The sequence below is a fragment of the Polyodon spathula genome, chromosome 22 (assembly GCF_017654505.1).
Source record: "Polyodon spathula isolate WHYD16114869_AA chromosome 22, ASM1765450v1, whole genome shotgun sequence".
Lineage (NCBI taxonomy): Eukaryota > Metazoa > Chordata > Actinopteri > Acipenseriformes > Polyodontidae > Polyodon > Polyodon spathula.
In genome coordinates this window covers 24,292,989-24,317,102 of record NC_054555.1, presented here as the reverse complement: position 1 = coordinate 24,317,102, position 24,114 = coordinate 24,292,989, and the positions used below count along the sequence as shown (strand labels likewise).

General features: G+C 38.8%; 2 protein-coding genes across 3 annotated transcripts; both read left to right on the top strand.

Moving 5' to 3' along the window:
• The first annotated feature begins 7,328 nt into the window (after positions 1-7,328).
• On the top strand, positions 7,329-17,524 carry LOC121296888 (P2X purinoceptor 4-like). Its single transcript, XM_041222788.1, has 13 exons — positions 7,329-7,610; positions 9,255-9,402; positions 10,109-10,180; positions 10,595-10,667; positions 11,136-11,232; positions 12,883-12,963; positions 13,282-13,423; positions 14,006-14,142; positions 14,602-14,692; positions 15,026-15,091; positions 15,208-15,324; positions 15,843-15,950; positions 16,306-17,524. Exons 1-13 carry the CDS (start codon positions 7,498-7,500, stop codon positions 16,807-16,809), a joined length of 1,749 nt encoding a protein of 582 aa, XP_041078722.1. The 5' UTR covers positions 7,329-7,497; the 3' UTR covers positions 16,810-17,524.
• A 371-nt stretch (positions 17,525-17,895) lies between these two features.
• On the top strand, positions 17,896-23,877 carry LOC121297618 (P2X purinoceptor 4-like). Of its 2 annotated transcripts, none has more exons than XM_041224065.1 (12): positions 17,896-18,081; positions 18,949-19,096; positions 19,739-19,810; positions 19,905-19,977; positions 20,362-20,464; positions 20,829-20,912; positions 21,206-21,347; positions 21,782-21,918; positions 22,149-22,242; positions 22,477-22,542; positions 22,983-23,078; positions 23,173-23,470. In XM_041224065.1, the coding sequence occupies exons 1-12, from the start codon at positions 17,939-17,941 to the stop codon at positions 23,239-23,241; spliced, it is 1,227 nt and encodes a 408-aa protein (XP_041079999.1). In that variant the 5' UTR covers positions 17,896-17,938; the 3' UTR covers positions 23,242-23,470. The 2 variants fall into 2 exon arrangements, with proteins under 2 accessions (XP_041079999.1, XP_041080000.1); XM_041224066.1 differs by lacking the exon at positions 23,173-23,470 and adding an exon at positions 23,498-23,877 and having other exon boundaries at positions 17,898-18,081.
• Positions 23,878-24,114: the final 237 nt, after the last annotated feature.

Sequence of the window (24,114 nt, the reverse complement as noted above, 5' to 3'; positions counted from 1 at the left end):
TTGTTCCTGGGTAGTAAGTGTTATTTCCTAATTGCTTATGCCTCGAAAGTATAGAAAATGGCTATTATTCCCCACAAACTTTGCTTTTGTGACCAGGACAGTGATATTTCAAAATATCACTATTTCCAATGGGAAAACGGGCAAATGTGTGGCTTTTCGTTCACATAAAGTGAGAAAGAAACAACATATGGATCCACATTAACATGTATTTATACTAAAGTAATACAAAAATGACTACAAAAGATTTAGAAGTGAGTAGTTTTTCAAGATTTACGATTATACTGTATTTACATGGTGGAAATGACAAATGACTGCTTCCTAACACAATTTGTCAAGGCACCGACTAGAGGGGAGGCATGCCTTGATTTAGTCTTTTCAAATAACGAAGATTGAATAACTAAAACAGAGGTCAGAGAACCACTGGCAAACTCAGACCACAACATGGTCTCATTTGAAGTGTTTTTTAAATCCCCAAAAGTAATGACTAAAGCTAAGGTTTACAATTTTAGAAAAGCAAACTATGAAGGTATGAAACAGAGACTAACAGAAGTAGATTGGAGTAGAATAGAGAAAACACCCACAGAAGAAGGATGGTTGTTATTCAAAAATGTAGTACTAGAGGCGCAAAACAATTATATCCCTAAAGTAGACAAATCTAAATGTAAAACTAAATTGCCAAAATGGTTTAATAGATCAATTAAAAAAAAAAATTCAGCGAAAAAAGGCACTTTACAGAGCATTAAAAAAGGACCAAAAAGAAAGTACGCAGAAAGAGTACACAGAACTGCAAACGCAAGTCAAAAAGGAAGTTAGAAAGGCCAAGAGAGAAATAGAAATGAACATTGCTAAGGGAGCTAAAACCAATTCCAAAATGTTTTTCCAATATTACAACAGCAACGAACATTCAAAGAGGAGATTAAATGTTTAAGAGATACAAATGGCAAAATCGTAGATGAAGAAAAAATAGCAAATATATTAAATGATGACTTTTTACAAGTTTTTACAAAGCAAGATACTGACAACATGCCCCACATGTCATCCAGTTCCTATCCAGTTTTAAATAACTTTAGCATAACTGAGGCAGAAGTGTTAAAGGGACTAGGAGCTCTTAAAATAAACAAATCCCCTGGGCCGGATGAGATCCTCCCAATAGTACTCAAAGAAATGAAAGAAGTAATTTACAAACCGCTAACCAAGATCATGCAGCAGTCTCTTGACACAGGGGTTGTACCGACAGACTGGAAAATTGCAAACGTAATACCGATCCACAAAAAGGGAAACAAAACTGAACCAGGTAACTACAGACCAGTAAGCCTGACTTCTATTATATGCAAACTTATGGAAACTATAATAAGATCCAAAATGGAAAATTACCTATATGGTAACAGGGTCCTGGGAGACAGTCAACATGGTTTTAGGAAAGGGAGATCGTGTCTAACTAACTTGCTTGATTTTTTTGAGGATGCAACATCGATAATGGATAATTGCAAAGCATATGACATGGTTTATTTAGATTTCCAGAAAGCTTTTGACAAAGTCCCGCACAAAAGATTAATTCTCAAACTGAACGCAGTTGGGATTCAAGGAAACACATGTACATGGATTAGGGAGTGGTTAACATGTAGAAAACAGAAAGTACTGATTAGAGGAAAAACCTCAGAATGGAGTGTGGTAACCAGCGGTGTACCACAGGGATCAGTATTAGGTCCTCTGCTATTCCTAATCTACATTAATGATTTAGATTCTGGTATAGTAAGCAAACTTGTTAAATTTGCAGACGACACAAAAGTAGGAGGAGTGGCAAACACTGTTGCAGCAGCAAAGGTCATTCAAAATGATCTAGACAAGATTCAGAACTGGGCACACACATGGCAAATGACATTTAATAGAGAAAAGTGTAAGGTACTGCACGCAGGAAATAAAAATGTACATTATAAATATCATATGGGAGATACTGAAATTGGAGAAGGAATCTATGAAAAAGACCTAGGAGTTTTTGTTGACTCAGAAATGTCTTCATCTACACAATGTGGGGAAGCTATAAAAAAGGCTAACAAGATGCTCGGATACATTGTGAAAAGTGTTGAATTTAAATAAAGGGAAGTAATGTTAAAACCGTACAATGCACTAGTAAGACCTCGTCTTGAATACTGTGTGCAGTTCTGGTCACCTCGCTATAAAAAAGATATTGCTGCTCTAGAAAGAGTGCAAAGAAGAGCGACCAGAATTATTCCGGGCTTAAAAGGCATGTCATATGCAGACAGGCTAAAAGAATTGAATCTGTTCAGTCTTGAACAAAGAACACTACGTGGCGACCTAATTCAAGCATTCAAAATTCTAAAAGGTATTGACAGTGTTGACCCAAGGGACTTTTTCAGCCTGAAAAAAGAAACAAGGACCAGGGGTCACAAATGGAGTTTAGACAAAGGGGCATTCAGAACAGAAAATAGGAGGCACTTTTTTACACAGAGAATTGTGAGGGTCTGGAATCAACTCCCCAGTAATGTTGTTGAAGCTGACACCCTGGGATCCTTCAAGAAGCTGCTTGATGAGATTCTGGGATCAATAAGCTACTAACAACCAAACGAGCAAGATGGGCCGAATGGCCTCCTCTCGTTTGTAAACTTTCTTATGTTCTTAAAATCAATCAGTTGTCACTAACAGAAATTATGTGCCAAAATAAATGTGCTTAAACAACAACACTCAATAAAAACTGAATATAATGCAATAAGTCAAACGTGCCTAAGTCACGTGAGCAACCCCGCTACTTTACGAATTGCATTTCATACAAGAATATATTCAATGTTATTAAAAATAATAGTTAGAAAATAAAACACCATGTTTTAGATTTAATTGAAGATTACAAGTTTTTTTTTTTAAGTTTCATGATTCCTTTTTTGCAAGAAAATTCCAAAAGATTAATTATTTTAAAATATGGAATATATAATTAAGTCCATTTACAAGTTACAATTGTTCAGCATTGCCATTTGAACATCAAAATCTAAATAGTACGAAAATAATGTTGTTACAGTACATTTCTGGCTCCACTTAGGATGTCTGCTTCCTCTCCGTGGATAAATGTGAAATTTACGCTAATGGGCTATTACAAAATAAACATTATTAAGGTTGCAATATCATTAATTAATTTGTAAATTAAGCATATTTTATGCTCGAGACGAGTTCATGACCTTATCTACCTACAATGCAAAAAAAAAAGCCTTGATTGGCTATTGCGTGACCCATTACGGCCCCTAACCGATACTATTCCCCCATTGGCTCTCTGTGCTACGAGCAGCAAATATTTCACTACGCCTTGGGTTTTAACATTATGGCCCTTTTGGCGTTTACCGTTGTTTTTAGGACGCGTAGTCTAATCACAATCTTTTTTACACGTTGATTAATCCAGGTTCTCATTGCTCACTTTCTTACGCGTTGAGTCAAGGCGTTTGTGGCCCCGATATGGCTTGCCATAAACGTGCAATACATTCACGAAACAATTAGCTATACTTGGCATTACACAGCGACATCTAGTGACTGAAATACACAACTTTTAATAACTGGATCAATATGAAAAGAACCTTTAAAAGAAAATATTAGGAATATTAAAATGTTAGTAAGTGCTCAATACCACAATCTATCTGAAAACTAAACAGTTTTTCAGAACAGTCAGCACACATTAAGGATAGGTAAATGCGCTGAGCGGGGGTGACATTCGGAAACGTGGAAATCACTTGAAAATTCAGGAAAAGCTGAAGGTGGCCAAACGCTGTTCTCTTGTCCTTGTCAGAAACAAATTTAGTAAACTGGAGCATTTCTGCTTGGGAAAAATTCGTCCAGATCTGAAGGATTGGTTTGCATGAGTGTAGCAGCTTTGTTTTTGATGTCATATTCTGACATGTTCTGAAAGTCGGTAAGGAAGCCATACAAGTTATGCACAGTAACATACGCCTTTGATCGCTGGAAGCAATCTGCTGAAAGAGCATCCAGAATCTTCAGGAAGATATGGACACGAAATCTGTCTTACTCTGTACTACAGTACTTACTAATTCTTCAGGCCGGTTATTTGGAACAGTAGCGCTGCCAAAACTATCGTTGAGCAGTTGTTCTGGTCCATTTGCTGTTGTCGTTACTTCATTTTTATAGGATTTTGATAGGCTGTTAATATTTTCCAGCAGACATGTTTCACTAGCTTCCTTTTCCTTCTGTTTTTGTTCGTTTCGCTGAGCCGCTAAGTTTTTCCGTTTCTTTTTCTCTCTCTCTCCCTCTCGCGCGCTATCTCTCACGCTCTCCCTCTCGCGCGCTATCTCTCACGCTCTCCCTCTCGCGCGCTATCTCTCACGCTCTCCCTCTCGCGCGCTATCTCTCGCGCTCTCGCTCTTCGCTCTCTCGTCGTCTTCCAGCGTTCGCGTGACCAGTTATTTTAAATTGATCAAAATGACTGCTCTCGCTCTCGCGCGCTATCTCTCACGCTCTCCCTCTCGCGCGCTATCTCTCACGCTCTCCCTCTCGCGCGCTATCTCTCACGCTCTCCCTCTCGTTGCGCTATTTCTCATCTACATCTCGCGCGCTTTATGAGTATCGCGGTTTCTTATTTTCTGTAATACTGTAGCCTATTTGTATGTACATTTATCGGCGACAGTTACCGAGAACCTATTAGGTTGGAGTACTGTAACAGCGAATCAGGAGTGTGTATTGGTTGTTAAGGGGCGGGACAATGTGGCAGTTCAATCCAAGAGTGTGACGTAGATGTTTTTCTCCACGAAAAATTACTTCAGAATATCAGTTTGATATCTGTAAAAATTACAATACGTCCTGCTCGGTTATTTTTTTCTCACTGTAAGTTGCTTGTTTGTAATTTCTCTGCAAGATAAACCGAAACTAAATCTTCTCATACTAGATAGTAAGAACATTGTTTTTATTTGTACAGGATTGATTAGGGGAATTACAATTGAACTAAAAACAAAACAACAAAACACCTATAAGAACTTCAGAAGGACTGCTGTTCTGTACGTAGTTTATTTAACATTTTCATTCAGAACTGTACTACCATAAAATAAAATGGTCTTACTATGTGTGTGTACAGTAGTTTGTAATTTACGTGCTAGATCTTCGGGGGTGTTACATGTATATAGTCAGTGTTGCGCGTTTATTTGTTTACTGTGTGTGTGGTTTTTTTTAGTAGGGGAGAGAAAAAAAATCCCTTAATGTTTCTTTATTGATAGCGGCCTTTATTTGAGGACGACCTCTATTGTAGAGCTGATATATAACTGCGCCATCAATACTAGGGCGTCCTTAATACGAGGGCGGCGCTAAATTGAAGTAATACGGTATTTTACCCTGGGCTGCGGAGCCCCCTCGGGAGTTCAGGGCCCTGGAAAAATGTTCAGGTCCCCCGTCCCCCCCCTCCCTGGGCTTTGCACCCCTTCCTCTGTGGAATTCAGGCCCTGGTGTAAAAGATATTGAGCCCCTTAAATCAGGCCCTGGTAGAAACATAGCAAGAACGGTACCCCTTATACTATGTACTCATACTGCATATTGTTATTACCATGTCATAACTATATTAACTTTATGTAGCGTTTCGGGTTATTTTTGGGACAGAAATGAGACTGATGCCGTGATGGTGTAAAGGCTCAAGCTTTTTATTTCTGTATTTACAATAATTAATCAAATAAAATTATAAAGTAGGGAAGGGAACTGTGAGTCGAAAATAAAATTAAACGATTTAAAGTCATTTTTCATTTACTCTACCGTATGCACTTTCGCGCTCTATCTCTAGCTCTCTGTCTCTCCACGCACACTTTGTATCTCTCAACGCTCACTCTTGTCTTCCCAAATCTCCACGTCTTTTCCACACATATGCGCTCCGCCCTCTACATCTTTCGCGTCAAACCAATGACCCCAATTCCTCTACACACGGGCACCCCCTGCACGCATACACATACATTGCAACACCCCCTGCACTCATACACATACATTGCAACAACCCCTGCATGCACACACCACCAGGCAACACCCTTGCACGACACACAACCTCTACCATATCCTAACCCTAACCCCCTACCCCCACCTCCCCGACAGGATCTTTACAATAATATAAATCGACAAATTGTACCAAAATTAGTGCAAGTATGCATTGTAAAATGTTTCCATTGATTTAGAAAATTGTTAAACTGCAGTACTGATAATGTTAGTTATGAGTTACAGACTTGGAAAAATCGCACCCACGTGTGATGACTCACATTGCAGAATCTGTAAATTAATAGATCTTTGGAACACAATGACGCGCATGAAAGTTACATCAGTGCATTTCCACGGTCATTTTGCAGTTTTCCCATGGCTAGCCAGTTTACCGTGGTCTGTCATGTTTTTTTAATGTGCTTGACCATATCCATGTGGGCTATGCAATGCGTACCTTGCAATGCTTTGGCTATATTACACTTTTACTATGGTAGTATATTTTTATAAGGGAAATACTTAACTGATGAAAAAGATGATTGCCACTGGAAAATAATTATATTAATTAAAATATTACTAGTGCCGCTCTATTGTTATAACTAAAATCTCAGAATTTCCGAAGCCTTGACATTTTAGGAATATTACACTTTCGGTCAGAAATTCTAACCACGAGGACCCCTCTTGAATGGATGCATTGTGCTGCTGTAGTGTGTGGGCTTAGGGATCCAGGCTGGACCCTTACTGCGGTTTAACTGCTTCGATACGCTACCACTTTACCAAGGCACTGTATCATTAACAGTAGGGCTACGCCTTTTAAAGTTATAATCTCAATTAATACTAAAATCCTGAAATTAAAGGTTGTATTTCTAAATTCATAACCCTAAATTCAAACCACATTTCATCACATCTTTCAAATTACGTGTTAAACAAATGAGCTCCTTGCTACTATTGGTCTCTGTCTCTCTCTCTCTCTCTCTCTCTCTCTCTCTCTCTCTCTCTCTCTCTCTCTCTCTCTCTCACACACACACACTTAATTTTTTGCTGTTAACAAAATAAGAATAAGTTATCATAACAATAAAACAGAAAATTAAAATAACAAGTTGATGCCAGTTAAAAATGCTCCAAAAAATACAAAGTAGTCTCAAACGAGGTAATAGCAATGGATGGGTTAAAGGAAGTGAAATAAGACTTTTCTGCACAGTCCTTTCTTATAACGTGCCTAGTTATCTGTTTAAGTGAAAGATTTAAAATACCCCTATTTCCAGTTGTGCACAAAAGACAAAAACAAAACTGCACACGAAGTACAGTAATGTAATTGCACTGCTATACGAGCATATCGTTGGCATATTTATTACAGTAATGGTGCTTAGTGTCTAGTCGTGTCCTAGTGTGGCGTCTGCCCAGATCTCTAACAATAAACAACAGAATACGCGTGTACGAGCCTAGCAACCCACAGTCGTACATGTGACGGGGGTGTCTTGCTAATTTTAAGGAAGGGAATTTAGAACGCTATGTTTTTGTAACATTTTCAGAGGCAGCAGAATGGGTCTGCGTGATTTCTGCGAGTACGAGACGATTAAATTAGTGCGGATTAGAAGCGTTAAACTGGGATCCCTGAAATGGGGTATAAACGGGACCATTTTAGCTTTTATCTGGTGAGTCAAAATTGAAGTCAGAGATTTCTATTGCAAAAGCATTGACAGTGAAAGAAAATGGACATGCAGATTTTCCTATGTGTGAATAGCCGGGGAAATGTACTGTGTTGCATCGTGTCTGTTGGGTTAACTGGAGAATTAGGGTTACGTTTTGCAGATGCACGTTATTTAAATGGGGATCCCTGATAAAAGTGGGGTATACGGATGCCTAGTGTTTGTTATTAATTGGTTTGCAAAAATTGGAATCGTCAATTGAGCACCTGAAAAGTGCAAGAGTGAATATTCTTTTGAAACATGTTTTTATACCGGGAAATTAACTATTTGCCTCGTGTCTAAAATTCACGTCATGAATAGGGTTAAGTTTGTCAGGTGTAGTATTTGTAGACTACAACGTTATAATGAAATCAATTCGGTTTTTCTGTTGAATATGATTCGTTTTCTGATAATAAATTATTTTACTTATGAGATTTTATTTGGTCAGTGGTTATTAATCAATTTCGGTTTGATCCAATAATCGATCATGTGAATATTTTTGGTCAGATGGAAACGTAGCATAGCTGCAGATTCAGATTCTGGAGTTCGGTTTATTGCATATTGTTTGAAACGCTAAGTAATTGTTACACTTAAGTGATCTTTAACAAAGAGCTGTTTTGTCGGCTCCAGCTTGAGAGTGAGGGATGTGTTCTTACACTTGATTTCTCTCATAACATGGCTGAGTTACATTTGTCTGCAGTGTGTGGTTAAGAGAGGACTGTTGCTATGCCAAAACACTGTTCTAACACTGGAGGATTTAACTATGAATATTTAAAACTATAGTTTTGTTCCATAATTTGAATGCTAACTATGGATTCTGAGTTACGAGTTTTCGTCGTCCGTCATGGATATCACAACAATGGGGGTGCTGCATTGAGTTGATTGTGGGGTTTTATTCATTACTGTGTAGTGTATAATTTGCTTGTATAGTGATTGAATTACATTTGTAGGTGCCGAATTGTTTTTTTTTTCTTCTGTTCAATTGTTGACTCTGCTAAATCATTTTGATAACTGGGCATTTTAATAAGTGATTCCACTGTGTACCGCAGTCAAACTTTGAAAAATGAATTTGCAGTGCTTTCCAACAAAACTAAATTCGGTAAGGTCTTTAAAAGCGAGAGGATTGTTACACTATTCTCTCATGATCTTTGTCAGTGTTTCTGAGCTGTTGCTCCAACACTGAGAGTGAATTAGTTTTCCATTAATTTGACTGCTAACATGTTTCTGAGTTACATTCAATGTGTGCTGCAGATTGTGGGTTTATTCACTGGAAGCATTTGTTGTGCACAATTGTTGAAGTTGAATTTTTTAATTCACACTGCCGCAGGAAACTTTAAAACATTGCACTTTCCAAAAATAAATAGATGCTGATTATAATTTTGTATTCCCGTGTATTTACTGTATTCAGATTAGGGTGTGCAAGTAGTAAGTAATGAAACAAACAACTGGGTCATAGCTAACTGGTGGCTTGGAGCATTGTATGGTACTTGTTACGAAATTTGCTGTAAGGATAGCAGCACTGTAATTACAGTTTAATCCTGGAGTAAGTGTGACCGAATGTTTTTTTCTCTGTCAATTTTACCTGCTAACACTGTGTTTGCAACTGGGCAGTATTGTGCTGTTTTGGAATAAGGAATTCCAGGAACACGATTACGTCGTCAGCTCGGTGACAGCGAAAGTGAAGGGCGTAGCAGTTACCAAGAACTCCGATCTGGAGGGAGTATTGTGGGATGTGGCCGATCACAGTGGTGTATCACAGGTAACATACTAACTTACATTCTACCAAGTAGAGAAACCCCACTTGATACTGCAAGGTGCATACTATAAAATACTGTAAACAACATGAGCAAGCTAAAGGAATGATCTGGATCGGAACGTCATATCTGTGAACCGTTAATTTACTGGCCTTTTCCTCATTGTCTACAAAGGGGTCAGTTGGATCAACCTATACACCACCACCATAGGTGACAGCTGGATTTCATCGGAAAATCACCCCCCAAAAAAAACATCCTGGTAGGGTGTAGTTTATGGAAATCCAGCCCTAAGCCTAATTGTGTGACCCCCTATGCAGTTCAGCAGTGAATATAATATAGTTGACTACACCATCACTAGATGTTAAGAATATATAAGGGATCTTGAATATTTACCCAGTCATTAGACCTTACCCCTGACACAGATAGGAAGGTAGCAATGTATTATACAAACAAGCAAGTAAACAACAATAGTCCAAAACACCTGTTAGGTTGATGCAGTACTAGGGTAGAGTATAAAGGTGCTGCATTTTTACACACTTGATAGTATGAGCTATAATGCAAGGATATTTTCTCATGGAATAAAGCACAACATACATTGGTCCTCATTTGTTAATTGCTCTAAATAACAAACACACACTTCACTAACTAATGCTTTAAGGGCTATGTATGTTCTAATTGACTTTGTTTTACAATTCTTGTTTTCTTCCACAGGGGAAGAACTCCTTTTTTGTTATTACTAATGCAATAATCACAAAGAACCAAAGACAAGGCAGCTGTCCGGAGGTAACTACTTTCAAATGTGTTGGCATCTATATTGTAAATTATCAAAGGTACTATATATGTGTGTATATATATGGAAGCACCTACCATTCAAGCACCTACAATTGGATCTCTACCAAAGTGTCAGGTGTTCCATCTTGCCCGTTGTAACTGAAACTCACTTGAACCAGTGAGATGCTGCTTTTGTATATTACAGAAATCTTGTAATTTATTCAGTCTTCAGTTACAGGACAGTCGATTTACACAGAAGTGTATTCTGCAGCATTCGTCCAAAACCCTTGGTTTTCAGTGACACACTGAAGTCACACACATGGACAAGCTTAACAATGTTATCCTTGATGTCCTTGAAAAAAAAAAAAAAACAGGTACAGTAATGTAGCCTGCACACATAAACCAGGCCTTTTCAATTGTGTTTAGGTGCCAGACTCTGGAAAAAAGTGCCGTTCAGATAAGGATTGCACAAAGGGATATACTGACCAGAGGAGTAATGGTATGTCATGTTTTACTCTAGTGTTTGTTTCAGTTGAGCTGTCCTCTTTAGGCATTTGCGTATGGAACTGAGATTCTGCAAACTCAATGGTTAGGATGATTCTATTCTTGAAAAATGAACCTTGCTTTAAGGCATGATTAAAAGTAAGGTTTTTAAACAATCTACAGTGTTCCTGTACCCTCCTATATCATTGTTTAGTTAACTTACTTAACCTTGAAAGCATCGTAGGAAAGAGCTTACTAATTTATTTGGGCCTTTAGTCACCTTGTATCACTGTATTTGCATTATGTTATATAAATAAATGTTGATGGAAAATCATACATGAATAATGTTGAGTATTAGAATCTGCCAGTTTTTAAATCATTCAAATAGTACCTCTAGAGGCCTTTCAATGGAATACAATTTATTAGGTAAAAAAAAAGTTAGTAAAACGTATTGAAATCTTTGATTCGATTTTTATATCCTCAGGGGTTCAGACTGGCAAATGTGTTGATTTTGACCGGTCAATAAAGACCTGTGAGGTCTTTGCCTGGTGTCCAATTGAGAAAAGGAGGGTTGGTCCCAAGTAAGTGTTTTGTAAAGCACGGTGTGGTATTGTGTACGTTTTTTACAAACTCAAAAGTATAAAGTCTGTTACTTAAAGTTGACAAACGTTTGGGCTACTGCCTTCAGTTAAACCATACACCACTTAGTTACCTTCAGCCACTACTGGGAAACAGACAGCAACCAAATCTTGATTGTGTAGCATGTATTATAAGAATAATTAGATTTCCTCAGGATTACATGGGGGCAAACAGAATGAAAAGGCTTTCTTCATATTAGTAATCCCAGCGTTTCATTGGTTGCGACTGGCTGTTCTATTTCCCTAAATGAAATCAAGAAGAGCAGTTTGTCAGCCAGTCCTTCTTGGTTCTCCCTTTTTTTCTTCTTTCCAGTCCATAAATAGAGCTGCACTTCCTTTTTAAGATGGTATCTGTTCCCCATTGCAGTCATAATGTCCAGTGTGCAGAGCTTTCCAGATGAGTGTTTACTTTCAGGATTGGACTGCACTTGCAGATCTCTTGAGCTAGCCCCCCTACTATGCATTCACTTTATCCCTCTGATCTATGCACCTCAGCTGATGCACTATCCTTGCACTATTGCACTACTAATATGTCATTGTAGTTATAACGTGTTGTAATCCTAATTTGTTGCATCCTACATCATATTGCATTCTAGTAGTATTATTTGCACTTACTGTAAACCATACTGTATTTAAATATTAATCTTGCATTGTAACCCTGTACTGCCCTGTAGCACCTGTAAGTCACCTTGGATAAAGACATCTGCCAAATAAATAAACAAATAGTAACAATAATGTGGGTCTGTTATCCATTACCAGACTGCAAGCTACAGTCTGGTAAATTGATTGGGCAAATGTGTTGTACTAAGAATACCGTTTCTGATTCTTATTGATTGGGTCCACTGCTGTAGCAGTGTTTCTCAACCCTGGTCCTGGGGACCCCACTGTGTCTGCTGGTTTTCATTCCAACTGAGCTGTCAATTACTTAACTAGACCCTTAATTGAACTGACAATTTGCTTAATTAGACCTTTTTAATTTTTTTCAGCTCTTAACAGTTGCAGAGTTCAAGTTGCTTATAAAATGTTATCGCTAACTTGAACTCTGCAACTGTTAAGAGTTGAAAACAATTAAAAATGTCTAATTAAGCAAATTGTCGTTTCAATTAAGGGTCTAGTTAAGTAATTGAGAGCTCAGTTGGAATGAAAACCAGAAGACACAGGGGGCCCCAAGGACCAGGGCTGGGAACCACTGCACTAGAGGGAGCTCTGCTTAACCCTTTCAGTCCTGGCTCTGAAGGTCCTGCCTTATGTTTGTGCTGTATCTTAACATGTGCCGTTGATAATCACGCTGGAACCTTGCGGGACACCTAGGCGTCCCAGACTGAGGTAGTTTATAAATATATGCAAGAAATCTTTTTTTGTCCTGCTCTCATGGAGTTCCTTCTTCTGCTCGACAAAACTAATTCAGGACTGAAATGGTTTAGCAGTCTTAGCTCTGAGTACATACAGATGGAACAGGAATCAACAGTATGGCAGGGTTGGGTTCACTGACGGGATTAAATCGCACATGCCTGTTGTCTTTCCCTAATAGGAAGGGTCAAAGGCATGAAAATGAATTCTCAGTCAATAATGTCATTTTTTTAATCTCCCTAGGCCTGCTATCTTGGGATCAGCAGAAAACTTCACCGTCTTAATTAAAAACAACGTTGGATTCCCTAACTTCAATTACACAAAGTAAGAGTTTAGATTACAATCCTTCAAATGAGACGTAAAACCAAGGTCCTAGTGTAAGTGACTATGGAGCAGCAGTTGTGATGCATAGTTCACCCCCTAGTCTCTGTAATTCGCTTTGGATAAAAGTGTCTTCTAAATGGCCAATTAATAATAATAATAATAATAATAATAATAATAATAATAATAATAATAATAATAAGGTAACTTATTGTAACAGTGCACCATGCTCCAGTCAAAAGTTTGTCCTACATGATGACACTTAGTCGCAAGGCTGTATTTATAAACAAACAACGAGTACAAAACCGCCCGATATCCGTGTAGAAACATTTTGTCCTACATGAATGACACCTATTTGCGAGGCTGTATTTTTAACCGAACGACAGATCCATACTGCCCGATATTCCGCCTGGGAGATATCGTCCAAGAAGCCAGGGAGAATTTCACGGAAATGGCTATTGAGGTTCGTTCCTGATTGTTTTTCCTTTGTAGAGTCACACAATAGGGCTTCTGTTCTCAGGACCAGAGCAGCCAGCTGCAACCCTGGATTGCATTGCAGAGAAATGAGAAGACAAAGCAAAGGAGGGAGAACCAGGAATTTCACTCACTTTCCTTACTTACTATCCCCTTTTTCTTGTGTTGAAGAGTATGCTTATTTGGATCATAGAGTGATTCAGGGAAAACAGTTGTAACAGGGGTGGATCTTGTGACTTTACAACTAAAACCAACGAAAAGCCTTTCTAAAAGTGCTGTTATTCTTTCCCATATAATCTTAAAGGAAGCTTTCACTTTACATGCTTGTCCTTGGTTTGTCTCACTTACATTTTTGTATAAAACTGCTGATTAAATTGGGATGAAACTTGGTATTAACATGATTTAACATAATCTATTGAGAGTATCAGATTGTGGGGCTATTTGGAGGTGTTTCTCTCTGTCTGTCCACCTGTCAGTCATTGTCTTTCAGCCATTTCTTATTCTATACTATTCTGTACCTACTGTTCTGCATGCTCTGTAAGGGTGGTGTGTGCATACACTTGCGTTACAGGGAGGAGTGATAGCAGTACAGATCAACTGGGAATGTAACCTAGATCGGCTGTTTCACAAGTGTGTCCCGGAGTATAGCTTTCGAAGACTGGACGAGAAAAACAGCAACAAGACCATATTCCCTGGCTTGAACTTCAGGTAAGATTAGCAGGAGTATAATCTTGTATTACAGGGAAGGGATGCACTTTCAGTGTCTAATAAACTGTTACCAGGAGCTAGTGATGTCACATTAGACTATAGATGATTCTGCATACTGTTGACTGGTAGGCTTGAGTTGCCACCGACAGTGAAAGCTTTTTGCTATTAGTCTTAGTTGTTTCAAAGTGGGACAATACCATAGAGCTGGAGAACCATCCAGTGGCAGACAGAGGAACTGTTGTATTTCAGTTTATATGTTGTCATTTTGGCAGTGATGTGACATACTTGGAAATGGCTTTGCAACAACAATCCTTCCTTTTTATTTTGGCTTACTGTACTGCTGCAAATTGCAATTGTACTGGTTGATAACAAACCAGAAGAGATACTGATTTGCCTAATAATAATTCCTGTGGGTTTAGCAGATAACGCTGTACACCAGCTGTTGGTCTTTATTTGCAGATTTGCAAGAAACTATAAGCAGAACGGAGTGGAAGAACGCACGCTGTTCAAGGCGTATGGCATCCGGTTTGATGTCATGGTTTTTGGAAAGGTGATTGGGAATGTTAGTTTTGGCTTTATTTAGTGCATATAAAATAAAACCAAGTAATCAGATCACTGTGTGTAAACTGCTAAAAAGTACACCGAACCTAGGGTTATTAATTACCTTTCTACTGCTCTGTTCAAGTTGATACTTTCAGCAGTTTGAACGTGAACAACCCTTCCTGTTAAACTGCCTCATTTAGAGTTTCTCCTGACACTAAATTAAATACATATTATTATTATTATAATAATAATAATAATAATAATAATAATAAATAATAATAATAATAATAATAATGACCTTTAAAGTTGCTTATATGATGTCTGTTTTTGATTTCAAAAGGCAGGGAAATTCAGTGCAGTTCAGCTGATTATATACATTGGATCCACACTCTCCTACTACGCACTGGTGAGTCTGAAAACAATTGCGATATACTGTGCTAATGCGCCCTTGTCTATAAAGTGCGTACACAGTTTAGCTAGTCCTGCATCTCTTGAAGGTTATTTCTTCCATGTGCCTTTCAGACTACAGTGCTGCTCGATTGGTTCATTACAACATATATTCATCCCAGCTGCTGCTCAGAGGAGGTCAAAAGTAACTACACTGGGAAGAAGTACGAATCTGTAGAAGATCTGAAACAGGTAAGGACTGGTTAGCAATGTTGCTGCATTGAAGTGAATTAGAAAGCCTCAGACGGGGCTCCCTGGTGGCTCACCCAGTACAGATTTGAAGCTGACCGGTTTGAATCTTGCTTGCGCTTACTACTGTAGTTGCCGATCTAGTTGTTGCTTTTGCTTTTGCAAATCGACAGTGATTAGCTAGTCTCACCAAGTAACACCATCATCCAAATGTAATTGATTGGCTAAGACTTCAGTACGGTTTGTGGGTTGCTGCCGAAGGGTAACAATCGAATTAGTCATTCCAAATCTGAGAGGAAACGGGGGTGAAATCGATATTGGGCATTCCAATTTAAAGAAAAATGTTCTACTTAAAAGTTTTTTATGACAGAATAATAATAATAATAATAATAATATAATAATAATAATAATAATAATAATAATATACTATACATGAGCAAAGCAAGGACACCGGAGTGGTTAGAAACGGACAGTATCCAAGGTGACAGAGTTAGGATTGTACTCTCCTGTCTCTTCCCTAGAGCCCTCTGTACGTCTCCTTTGTGGATGAGGACCACATCGCGGTGGTGAAAGGGCCCTTCAAAAGGAGCTTACAGGAAATGAAAGCTGCCGCTGTTCATGTGAGAAGGGTGAGTTGTGAGGCTGTCTACGGTAGATGATGGGGAGTTTATTTCTAATTTTCACTCCTGGAATTAATGTTTTTTCCAGGCAGGAAGGTAATGTCATGTATCTCCCTTACCACAACTTTGAATCTTTCATGTTGATCACTGTTGCCTTGGTAAAGAAGTGGAGGGGCCTACAGGGGAGGTCTGACATCCTTGTCCTGTTTGGTCAAGCAAATGCATGTGGAACCAAGGAAAGAAAATGAAAAAGTGAAAAAATATTGCAAGCTCTACAGATTCTTAAAGGTGATGAGATTGTCATGTACAGTGTGTGGTTCTCCATCCACATGGTTCACAAGGACTTATGTCATTTATTTTCTAGCTGCACAATGAAAGCATGAGAGAATGCCTGAGCTTGTTGCAAAGGCCTCCCAGCCGCAGCAAAGACATCGAGATGCGAGAAGTGAGACAAACGGGAGAGAATTCGAAGGAACACGAACCCCCCCCCCCACTGTGGTGCCACTGCGGACAGTGCCACCCAATGCCAAGCTTGCAGGAGCAGCTGTGCTGCCGCAGAAGCGCCGGGCACTGCATCAGCACCTCGGCTACATTCTCTCGACTCGTCCTTGACAGGCAGACCCTGGAGTCTGTGCTGCTGTACAGGGGCCCTCTGCTGGACCTCAGCCAGGCACACACCAGCACCAAGTGGCTGAGACACTGCGCATACAGCCAGTACACCCAGTGGCGCTTCGGAGACCTGGAGCCAGGCAGCTGCGCTGTGATACCGAGCTGCAGTGTGTGGAAGATTAGGGAGAGATACCCCAGTGTGGAGGGGCAGTACACTGGCTTGTGTTGTGAGAAGAGGGTGCTAATCAAACATGATTAAGGTGATAAATGAGACTCTAGGTTTAGCTTTAGTGACCTTGAAACAACTGGAGTTTGTTCATCAAAAAAGACTCAATGTGCAGTTTTTATGTAGAATAAGGAAATTGGTACCATTACAAACCTGAAATTGTACAGTAATAAAGAGCTGTTTTCCCAGACTACAGCCGTTAGTGCATTTTTATACTGTTTTATTGTTGTTTTACCATGTACTGTTCTGAGTGTTTACACTGTATATTTTTCATTGATAATCAAACACAAATAATTAAGTTTTGTCCTGGCACCAGTCTTCATAAAGTGATGTTTTACAACCCTTTTTGTACCACGATGAATACACCGAAAAAGGATCTTTGAAAAGCCTCTTGATTTGGTCAAACTACACCATACTAGCCTAATCTACAGTGGGATGTTTTTGTGCATTTTGCAGGCCCCTGAATTGTATTTTTATTATTCCGTCTATATTATTCATTTTTTTAAATTAATTGTTTGTTTAATTAATTTTCATTTTTATGTTCTTCATTAATAGCTGTTACAGAGAGTCTATGACATTGTTAAAGTGTTGGTTCTACTCTCGATGATAACATGTGCTCTATGCTTTACTACCTAATCTAATAAAGGAGATTATTGAAATTAAAAGGATAAGGGGAGTATTTCAACAACGCCGCTTTTGGATTAAAGTTGAGGAGATATATAGTAACCAGTCACAATGGTAATATATTTAATGTAAAACTGAATTGCAAGACAAAACACTTAATTGACCATAATTGGGTGACAAGCATAGATTTGTGTGATTAGACTCATTAATATGCAGCATCGTGTTGCTCAAATTGCAGAATACAATAATAAAGATGGTAGCATATATTATACATAAAAGGTATTGATTTATTTTTTAAATACCATGTATTCCAAAGACTAGATATTAAACAGTTGTTGTTGAAGCGGTGGCAACCAGCACCACGTCTGACCTGATGTCGTGACAACACCTGACTGAATTAACTGTGAACATTGTCCTCTTGTGGTTTGTGTGTGACTCCATCTGAAAGTCTTGTGACTGGTCAGGTTGGAAAGGAAAGTGCAAACGTCAAGCCTTTTTTTTTTTCTTACAGCGGAAGTGATCACATTGTTAAACAGACATGTCTTTTTCGTGCGGTTGCTGTAGAACTCTTGGCCAGGTGCTTTTTGAATACGACACTCCGAGAATAGTGTCAATAAAAAGCAGAAAGGTCGGACTGATAAACAGACTTGTACAGCTGGGGATCTTGGCGTATGTGATTGGGTAAGTGTTTGATTTGCGGTAAAGATTTATTCCGGTAGATGAGTGTAACTGACATAATCTTTATTTAACAGCGCGAAACTGCAAAGATTAGAAGGATGATATTATAAAACGTTTCTGTTTAATACACTTATTTTAATGTTACTCAATTTTCAAAATAGGTAGCCTACTTTGTACGTACATCCTATTTGGGTCACTGTTCGTGTTAGTTATGAAGTTAAGGTTAAGCAAATTCAGTTTCGTTTTAAATCAAAGTAAAGTGAGAATTGCTGTTTATGCATGCAACATTTTGAGCCACGCCACCGCAACAATGAAGGGTTGTTATCGAGCCATATCCTGTTAATGGAGACCTTCCTTATTTTTCCCGTCCACTGTGGCCGACTCCATTCACAGTGAAAACAACAGAACGTCAGAATTAATTAACACGCTCAAAATTTGGCTTGTGTGGTTTCTACTGATATGAGTGCACGTTTCATAAAAGAATAATGCAAAAAAAAAAAAACCTACGCGTGTTATTAAAACGTTTTCAGCTAATTTAGTTTACATCCTATCTCGGTGCACAAGCAAGTCAGTACTGAGGGATAATGCCTTTTTCTGAAGCAGCCTCCAACTTTCCATTGGATTTATATAATTACAAACTTAGCGTTGGGGGGGGGGGGGGGTTATCCAAAAATGACATGTAGTGCGCCGGGCCATTCAGTGTTTCATTCTATAGTCTTTCCATAAAGGGTCATTTGAAAGGTTACCAAGTTTATGTTAAACTTTAAAGAATATGCCAATTTTATTTTGATTTTCTTGAATATTTGAACATGGTAAATCCATATTTAAAACTAAGTGTGTAGAACCTGCCCATTGCCCCTGTCTCCACAGCTGGGTGTTTGTTTGGCAGAAGGGTTACCAGCAGTTTGACTTGGTCATCAGTTCAGTAACAACCAAGGTGAAGGGGGTTGCAGTGACCAACACCACTGACCAGGGGGTGAAGATCTGGGATGTGGCTGATTATATTATCCCACCACAGGTATTGGACTGCTCCATGAATCACTTGTGTGCACACTGTCATCCGTGCCAATACACCTATACACTCTCCCTAGCATAAAACAACTTTGTGCAATTATACAATGCTAATGCTGCATCAAGTAACTACTACTTTTCAAAAGCCCTTGTAAGGATTGCAATGCCAGAATTAAAATTGAATCCTGCGGTATATAATGTACAGCAGTTTTGTTCATGTTGTCCACCATGGCTAAGGTGACCATATGGCTCTGTGTTGAGTGGGACAGTTTGGGATAGTTCAGGCTTTTCAGCTCACAACCCAGTGCATTCTGGTACGTTTTACCTGCCTCAGGTACCATTCTTGCCTTTGAGAAGCAGGACTACGCTTATCAGAGTGCATTGGGTTGTGAGTTGATAAGCCTGAACTGTCCTTCTGAACATGGAGCCATATGGTCACCTTAGCCGTGGCTGCTGTCCCCAACTATCAGCTCAATTAACCGCTGATGACCAATGGTAATTGCTCAGAGACGCTGGGGTCTAGTGAATTCATCTTCACAATTGTTATCTTAGTATGGAGTTCAGCTGGTATTTGTTTCAGCACATACTGTGTAAGATCATTGTGAAGCCTGTGTCACCAGGGAAGTTGTGTCCTCTTTTTCCTTCACAGGAAGAGAGTTCCTTTTTTGTGATGACAAACCTAATCATGACTCTGAACCAGCAGCAGGGGCGCTGTCCTGAGGTAAGGGTAGAACCAGAGACCTGACTGCTTTAATGATTGTATTGAAATGTAAACTACTGCCTCATGTTCACACTACATTCTGTATTTGTCTCAGATGCCAGAGGACAGCCCACACTGTATCTCAGACAGTAACTGTACTGCAGGATCACAATCGCCTAGAAGCAATGGTATGATTCAGAGTGCGTAGTGATAGACTTGTAGCTAGTAAAATGTATTTATTTCATCTTGCTCTTTGTTAAAGCTTAAAGCGTTTCTGTTTCCACATAACTTGGAATATCTCTAGCTATCCATCTATATACTCCTAGAAATTCAAAAACAGCAAATTGCTCTATATCCATGATACTCGTCAATCACTAGAAATGCTTAATGGAGAAGAAAAGTAATTGACAATGGTAATTGATATTAAAATAGTAAGGTTTCAGTTTATCAATTACTTATATACAGTGTGTGTGGATTGTAAGCAATTAAACAGTACACAGTGCTTCCATACAGTGTTATTACTTTTTGGGTGCATTGGAAATAAAGCTGACTAAATTAATTTCCATACTTAGGTATTCAGACTGGAAAATGTGTTTCTGCCCACAATAGCACATCTGTTCACACCTGTGAAGTACTTGCTTGGTGTCCCTTGGAAAATGACGTCGACCTCTCTCAGTAAGTTTCACAGTCAATGAGATCCCCAAGTAGCAGAATTAGGAGGTTTCCCCTCCTGTAAAGAACGAATAAACCACAAATCAAAACCCATTTTCACAATGAAAAAAAAAGAAATACTTGTCATTTTTTCCTTTTAGGTCAGCAGTAGTTTTATTGCACATTTAGTCTAATACAAAAATACAAATGTGATGTTTCTACACGTACATCTGTTACTCTCTTCAAACACAAGAGGGAGCTGCCTTATTGAAGTAACGACAAGATGCAGTTACATGATGCAAGACCAGGGTTGATAAGTGCAAGGGCTGTCTGTGTAGGGGTGTAGTGACAAGAGTGCATATTAATACTTATTTTTATTTCCCCAAAGCCACCCTGCCCTTCTGAAAGATGCAGAACAATTTACAGTACTAATAAAGAACAACATCAGATATCCCAAATTTAATTTCACCAAGTAAGTGATTTGATAGTGCTTTATTTTCTCTATATTCACACACACACGGGTTCTGGGAGTAAACGGCATCTAATAAAGAAATACAAATATGTAGTCCAATTAAAAAGAACAGTGTCATCCAACATGGTTGTTTTAAAATATAGTCTATCTTGGGGGGGGGGGGGGGGGGGGGTTCAGCTATGCTAGCCAAGATTTGCCTATCAGTTAGTATTTATTGGAATAGTAGGATGTTACCTCTTTCAGAACAAATTGTAGAGACCTACTTGTTTCATGCATTGTCTCCCCACCCCCAGGAGAAATATTTTGCCGCATATTAACAGCAGCTATCTGAAGCAATGTGTATTTAACCGGGTGACTGATCCAGACTGTCCCGTCTTCAGACTGGGAGACATTGTCCGAGAGGCTGGAGAGGACTTCCAGGAAATTGCTGTGGAGGTCTGTGTCCCAACATCTCTCCTGCACATGCTCTTTTGCTAATCTTTTAGTGCATACCAGCCTGCTGTATTATACAGTATCTCTGCAAGGGTCCTTAAATACAGAGGGAAAATTGCTTCCCATGCATTGCAACTTTACAGCATTGTACAGGGAATAAATTCGGATTGCATCAACCTTTAGTTAGGGTGTGCATCTGAGCCAAAAAGTGCACAATCATTTAATTTAAAAGTAATTTAATTAAGAAACCATGCTGCTGTCAATGTGTTTAAATATAAAAGCCAGAATCGAGTTTCAAAACCTCTTGCACATTGTGGAATTGAAATTGAAAACCCCAATCATCTCCATAACTATTAGGGAAAGGTGAAAACCAAAAGTAAATGCAAGGATTCCGGAGAGGTTTTTGAAGAAAGCACGGTATGTGGGGTTTGTTCCAGGGTGGAGTGATGGGAATCCAGATTAAATGGGATTGTGATCTGGATCAGTCGGTCTCCAGGTGCGTCCCTCAGTACACCTTCCGCAGGCTGGACAACAAGGATGTGCAGAACACAGTCGCACCTGGATACAACTTCCGGTGAGAAGAAAGGCATTGCTAGAAATACAAATTGCTGAGTTTCACTTTACAGATGTTATAAAAAGCACACTTAATGTATTCTCACTGTGCACTAGGTAATAAGGTATAGTACCTGTTGGACTAACTGAAAAATAAATTCATACAAAAACCTAAAGGGCAACTTGGCAGCACTTTGATGCTGTGTATTTAAATTCCTGTTGTTATGGTTACCCTGATGATGATTTCAACAGATTTGCCAAATATTATAAGGGTCTTGGCGAGGTTGAATCCAGAACACTGATCAAGGCGTATGGAATCCGCTTTGATGTCATGGTGTTTGGAAAGGTGGGTGTTGCCTGTTGCGTTTCCTCTAATCAACTGTGCAGACTTGGATATTGTTCTAGAAAAGACCACTACTTAAAAAAATGAAGACAAAGTAGGATATGTATATCTATGCCTAATTGTATTTTATTTTCCTTATTTGATAAACATATGTATTAAATTAGTTATCCTCAGTTAATTAATGCTGAAAGAGTTATTTGACCCAAACCATTCAGCGTGACGCTCCTTATCTTACAGGCAGGAAAATTTGACATTATTCCAACGATGATAAACATTGGCTCAGGTCTGGCACTTCTGGGAGTGGTGAGTAATACAAGGGTGCACACAACATGTACTGCAGTTATAAATCATAGGAACATTAGAAAATGTACAAGCGAGAGGCGGCCATTGAGCCCATCCTAAGCTTGTGTGGTCCTAGTAGCTGAGTGATCTCAAGTTGGGTGATTCTGCCCAACGCCATGACGAGGCAGTCCATTCAGTACCCTCGCCACTCTGTGAAGAAGTGTCGCCTTCTCGTCCCAAGTCAGTCTCCACTTCATTTCCAACTGTGTTCTGGTCCTGGTTTCTGTACTGTGTTTAAAGCATTGGTTTGGGTTAACTGCCATCAGGCCTAACAGTGTTGTGTGTGTCTATATCTAAGATATATATAACTCAATGTATTACAGTGGTTGTCCAGGATTGAACTGTGTTTGTATTGGGATATACAAATACAATGTATAATTCGTCACCTTTACTTCTGTTAGGCTACAGTTCTGTGTGATGTGATTGTCCTGCACATACTGAAGAAGAAGCATTTTTATAGAGAAAAGAAATACAAATACGTAGAAGACTATGATCTGGTAAGTCTATTAAACCTCCATATTTCAAGAACATACCTGTAATATTCAACCTGTAAAAACTGAACCCTGAACAGTTTCACACCTGTCCATCCAGGATGAGGAGTCTCTTTCCTCAAAAGGGACCCCTACTGGCAGACGACTGTTTGTGCAGCTGTCCGTGTAATTCCGAAAATCCAATTTGTTCTAAATACCGTATATCTGTTATGAAATCCAGATATGTTGAAAAAATCCTTTTGAAACATACTGTTCCTCATTCAAAGCACCTGCTACAGTGTAATCATATGTGTGTGGCTGTGTGTATAAATAATATGCATAGCTATGTTAAATTATTTTATAATGGAGATGATATTGTTTATTAAAAAAAAAATGCTAAGTTAAAAAGTGGTCTTCTAACTTGGATTATCTTTTGGAATTTAAAGGTAGGAAATTCACCTGAATGTGAACTCCCCTAGGCAGTCTTTCACAGAGGTTCTGCGTAACCAGGCAGGGCTGCGCATCGGGCTCTGCACTCTATGGAAACCAAGTGCACGTTGTGATGGTGTGTTAACCTTGCCTTGGATGAACAGAGCTCAGACTCTAATGGGCCCTACTCAGATGCTGTATGGCAATGCTAGAACCCAGACGATGTTCATGAACTTTAGTAGATGGGTCTGTTCACTTAGTTAAGTTATACCTACCTTGAACTGATTGTACTTGTGGAGAATCGCTTGTATCAGGATTCATTGGCAAATGTATTTTTTTGTTTTCTAATCACTGGAGAATTTATTGAAAATCTTTTTTTTTTTCACTTGTTGTAAAATAATACACCTGTTTTTTATTTTCATTTTTATAATTATTTATTATCTATCTATCTCTATCTATCTATCTATATATACACACACACACACTATGTAATGTGGTTATAGAAAATTAATATGCCATCTAATATGATATTTGCATTCCACAATTTTACAACTGTAGTCAGGATCCTAAAGGGAAAATCAAACCACACTTATTTTTTTTAACAATAAAATTGTGTGCTGTCTTGTTGGCCATT